A 4,992-nucleotide genomic window follows, 5' to 3' on the forward strand; every position below is an offset into this window, starting at 1 on the left:
GCATCTGTGCTAAAACTTAAGACATAAATGAATATTCTTATATTCAAAGGAATGCTTCACCAAACTGAGTTTGATGAGACATTTCTCTAGACCAAACAAGTTTCACTCTTAAAAATATTCAGTATTGATGTATGCGTACAATAACATAAAAAGCTTTTTACAATAGTCAGCCTATCAGATGAAACTGTATTGCATATTTTTAAAACTCAATCCAGTTGTGCATATCCATTCAATAAATGGCACTAATAATAAACTGAGATTCTAATTCTGCTCTCCATATATACTTTGAAACAAATTCCATGTACTAACTGATGAACACCCATTTGTTAGCTAAAAGAATAGTACATAGTCATCTCATTGCAAAGTGTGAAGTCAAGGTTTGTATGAGAGTCAGCCCAGCCGGGTCATCTCTTTAAAACTGGATACTCGTTCTGGCATCTTGAACCTGTCTTTCTCTCTCATTTTTAGCTGAGTAATGTCAATAACCGAATATCTCCACGACATAACATCTTATTTTTCATCAGTTCAAGTTTTATAACCACACAGCATTGGCCAATGCTACAATGATCCATGGTTTTGACAGCACTTTCTACTCATGATATCTCAAAAATTACAAAAATTATGACCTTCCTTAATGTTATGCCAGAAAGGATAAAATAAGATGAGTGGGCCTATTGGCAACCAGAAAACATGCTTTTTTTGGAACACTAACTCAGACATCTTCAAGCTTGTAGAATTTTGTTCAAAAATAGAATTGTAATATCAATTGAGCTATAAAATGTTGGCCATGTGTAAAATGCTCTTCCACTCAACCTATTTCACATAAGTGTGCCTAAGTCATATCGTGCTTAAAGAGATTGCCAAGTAGCTCCAAACCTTTGCAATGACTGCTGTAACAGATTGTGCCTTTCAGGTTGGTGTCATATATGTCTATGTTTTGTTGAGTGATTACAGGTCTTATAAACAAGTAATGGGTTAAACTTGGTCAGTTCTACACGAGCTCATTTCTCAAGGATTAATCCAACAAATAATCAGTAATAGCAAAAATGATTATTTGCTCCCACTACTCCCAAATGTCTAACAATCTTTCTGTAGTACGTATGTCAGTTGATATCAGTCTAGAAACATTTATGTGGATAGGCTACGGTAGCAAAAAAAAATCATATACCTTAAACTTTACTTTATTTGAAGTATAGAATATATTTCAAGAAGGGAACAAAAAAAAGCTATTCTATCAGCCCCTGCCTACATGTTTTACAGAATCACTGCTTAACAGATACATGCATTTTCTTACAGCTTCCCTGAGCAACCATGTTGTCTTACTCATTCTGCATGATTGCAGCAGCAGTTGCTTTACTAATGCCTTGCCATGCACAAAACTGTGCAGGAGCTCCTGAGCTACCCAGTATCCCTGGAGTTAGTGGACTGTCTGGTCTGGGAGGTAACAATAGTAATGCTCTTCATGTATATGTATTAATCATTACACTTCAGTAAGAAAATAATTATTTGTTTTCTTTTCATTCAGACAAAATAAGACAATAGCAGATGTATTTCAGTGTTTAGTGATTTCAAATGCTAGTAAATCCTGAATGTGATTTTCTGCTCTGATCTTTTGTCCATAGTTCCAGCACACAGCAAACCTTCCATTTTTGGAAAAATTCCTTGTTTGGAAGGCTAAATGACTGGCATGGAAGGGCATATATAGTATGTATACATACTCAGTATAAAAATACATACAGTATAAAACTATGCTTTTCTCTCTTTTCTGTGAAAAGCATAGTTTAATCATAGAAAAATAATACATATATACATATAGTGCTTTTCTGTTGTCTTTCCAAAAGGAATTGCTTCTTCTACAGCAAAAGATTTTTTGTTTGAATAAAATATTATTCTAGTAGGTATTTACAAATGTAACAAAAATGTGCCTAGTATTCTTCTGCAGCATTCAAAAATGATACACAGAAAAGTATCTTTCTGAGGAATATAATTTCCATTGTGTAATTGTATTCCAGGTCCATTACTAGGCTGAAAGCAATAAAAAAAAGTTATTCATAATCTCAAACTGCAATTTGTTAGATACAAGTCCTGTTGTTTGCTGAACATCACCAGATGTTTACCCCTTAGAAATAAAATTATGCTCCTCTTATCCAGGTCTCAATAGATATTTAGGAGGTCTACTGCAGCCTTACAGAAAAGAGAAACTTACTGAACGTCAGTGGTTACAAAGACAGCAAGGTAAGAATGGAGTGAAAGGAGTTTGCAGGTTTGCAGCACTAGGTGAAAGAGGCTGATCTCTATATAACATTTTGTCAGAAAAGTGACTGCTTTTTCGAGTCAACTGTGTTATTTTTCACTAATGGTAACATGATCACAAAAGCACCCCAGTAATTTCTTAGTATGTTTAGGATCATTGTTACTGGTGGAAATATGCATGAAATAAACATCTACCTTTCCAGTCAGTCCCTATCTTAAGCATCCAGTGCATTTTGAACCATCTACATGGAAACTCTCCTGTATCAGTGTTTAGTTTCCCTTAAAATAAGGAATAAAGACATAAAGCATCCATTCAGCAACATAAAAATAAAATTATAATCTAAATTTTGCTTGACACCAGAGGAAATAGAACCTCTCAAAAATAGCCATTGTGTCAGTTCAGTAAAAATTATGAGAATGAAACAAGTCTTCTTTGCAAAGCCATGGTAAAATATTTTATCTTAGGACCTTTACACTCTTATAGACATGACATAAACTCCAAGCTATAAAAAATATTTTTTCTTTTATAGTTTTTAATAGGCTTTTTCTGTGTATAAGTAAATTTCTGAGCTTTTCCGAGGGCTGTGGGGTTTTCTTTGTTTATTTTGGTACAGATTAGTCAGAAAGTGACAAAATATTTTAAAAATATTTGTTTTACCCTGGTTTGTAGTTAAAATACATTATACACTGATTAGTTTTGAAAAAAAAGTTAGTTTTATCCAGTGAGATACATTGATACATGAGATTTCGGCTGTGGGATGACCTCACTGCAGCCTTTCAGTACCTAAAAGGAGCCTACAAACAGGAGGGGAGTCAACTCTATGAAAGGGTAGATAAGCAGGACAAGGGGAAATGGTTTTAAGTTGAGGGAGGGAAGATTTAGGTTGGTTGTCAGGGGGCATTTCTTTACTATGAGAGTGGTGAGGTGCTGGAACAGCTGCCCAGAGAAGCTGTGGATGCCCTGTCCATCCCTGGAGGTGTTCAAAACCAGGTTGGATGGGGCCCTGGGCAGCCTGGTCTGGTATTAAATGGGGAGGTTGGTGGCCCTGCATGTGGCAGGGGGTTGGAGCTTCACGATCCTTGAGATCCCTTTAAATGTGGGCCATTCTGTGATTTTTATAACCAGAACCTACCTTTTCCTGATTGTGTAACTTCTATTTTCACCTGTTTAGATCTATCTACTTCTTTTGACGATGAACTCCGCAATGTTTTGCTGAATCTAAGACAACGACTTTTCCAGCTTGAAGGAGGTAGCTTTTTCATTTTTAATTTTTTAGCTCTCAATCATTTCCAGTGCAATGGGCAAAATCAATTACAGAATCAAGACTTGTAGAAAAGAAATCACGCTTGAAAAAACAGAACTACATTCCAAAACTAGAACTTCTTGTGAAACATCACTGAGGTGTCCTAGGAATGTTGTAGAGCTTGTATTCATTTCCTGTAGCGCTACTAAGTTTTGGCCTTAGGTCAAGTAGACCCAAACCTTTGAAGGTAAATTAGGTTTCTTATTCCTACTACTGACAGTGTAGAATAAGATGTAGTCTGTCTACGCCATCTTAAAAAAAGAAATTGTGCAATTGGTTACCTATTAGGACTATTAAGAATAAATTGGATTTTCTTAGATGCTCTAGTAATGCCCAGTACAATTAGATGTCCAGTAAGCAGCACAAAGCTTGTTTGTAAGACAGCCTTGAAGTGTTGCTTTGCACTTGACAATGTTCTGCATTTTTGAATTGTGAAGCAAGATGTACTTAGGCATATGAGAAAAGGAACATTAAAGAAAGGTATTTTCTTAGTGGGAGAGAAAAATGCAGACCTCACAGGAGCATTGAATACATTTATTCAAATTTTATTCCTATTTCCTAAAAATCTGAATGGCATTGCAATTTCCACACAGATTCATGGAAACTCTTCACCCTCGTCATCCACTGCTTTCGTTTCCATCTACCAGCAATGAAATCATTGTAGGTCATGGAAAAGTTTTGTGTACTGAGTACTTAATTTTCTCTACGCCTCTTTATTTCTCTGCTTTCTCATCAATATGCTGAAATAAGAAAGTGAGCAAACTTTTTTTTTTCATGTTTCAGTGCTTGCTCTGAATGGGAAAATAACAAAAGTAGGAGAGAAAATATTTGCCAGCAATGGAAAGGAAGTCAATTTTTCATCTGCCCTAGAATCCTGTGAAGAGACTGGAGGAACTCTTGCAACTCCCATGAATGAGGAGGAGAATAAAGCTATTATGGGCATTGTGAAACAGTATAACCGATACGCTTACTTGGGTATTAAAGAGAGTGACACTGCAGGTCAATTTAAGTACATGAATGGCCAACCTCTGAATTATACCAACTGGCAACAGTATGAGCCTAATGGCAAAGGGACAGAAAAATGTGTAGAGATGTACACTGACGGAAAGTGGAAAGACAGAAAATGCAACCTGTACCGCCTCACAATCTGTGAATATTAGAGAATGACCTTTCAAGCACCTGAGAACGAACGTGGAGACCATGAAATACCCTGTTTCATTCAGACTGGTGCAATTTCTGCAATTATTCTATGTCAAAAAATCTAAAATGAATCATATTACTATATATTTTTATGCTTAAGAAAATGCCAAATGTAGAAGGTGATTAACTTACTTACTTAAAATGTGCATAATCTGATGTACTTGTCTCTCTTTTTGGAGAGCTGAAAGCTCAGAATTCATCGGTCACAACAGACTGTCCCCCTCCACTAGGTCTA

At 35.9% G+C, this 4,992-nt stretch overlaps 1 protein-coding gene across 1 annotated transcript; it reads left to right on the plus strand.

The window, feature by feature from the left end:
• Window positions 1-1,287: 1,287 nt before the first annotated feature.
• On the plus strand, window positions 1,288-4,717 carry LOC306946997 (pulmonary surfactant-associated protein A-like; the record flags this gene model as incomplete). Its single annotated transcript, XM_079536153.1, has 4 exons — window positions 1,288-1,441; window positions 2,152-2,235; window positions 3,426-3,503; window positions 4,341-4,717. Exons 1-4 carry the CDS (start codon window positions 1,312-1,314, stop codon window positions 4,715-4,717), a joined length of 669 nt encoding a protein of 222 aa, XP_079392279.1. The 5' UTR covers window positions 1,288-1,311.
• Between the last annotated feature and the right edge of the window lie 275 nt (window positions 4,718-4,992).

This window comes from Tetrao urogallus (genome assembly GCF_951394365.1).
Source record: "Tetrao urogallus genome assembly, chromosome: 5".
In the NCBI taxonomy this organism is placed as follows: domain Eukaryota; kingdom Metazoa; phylum Chordata; class Aves; order Galliformes; family Phasianidae; genus Tetrao; species Tetrao urogallus.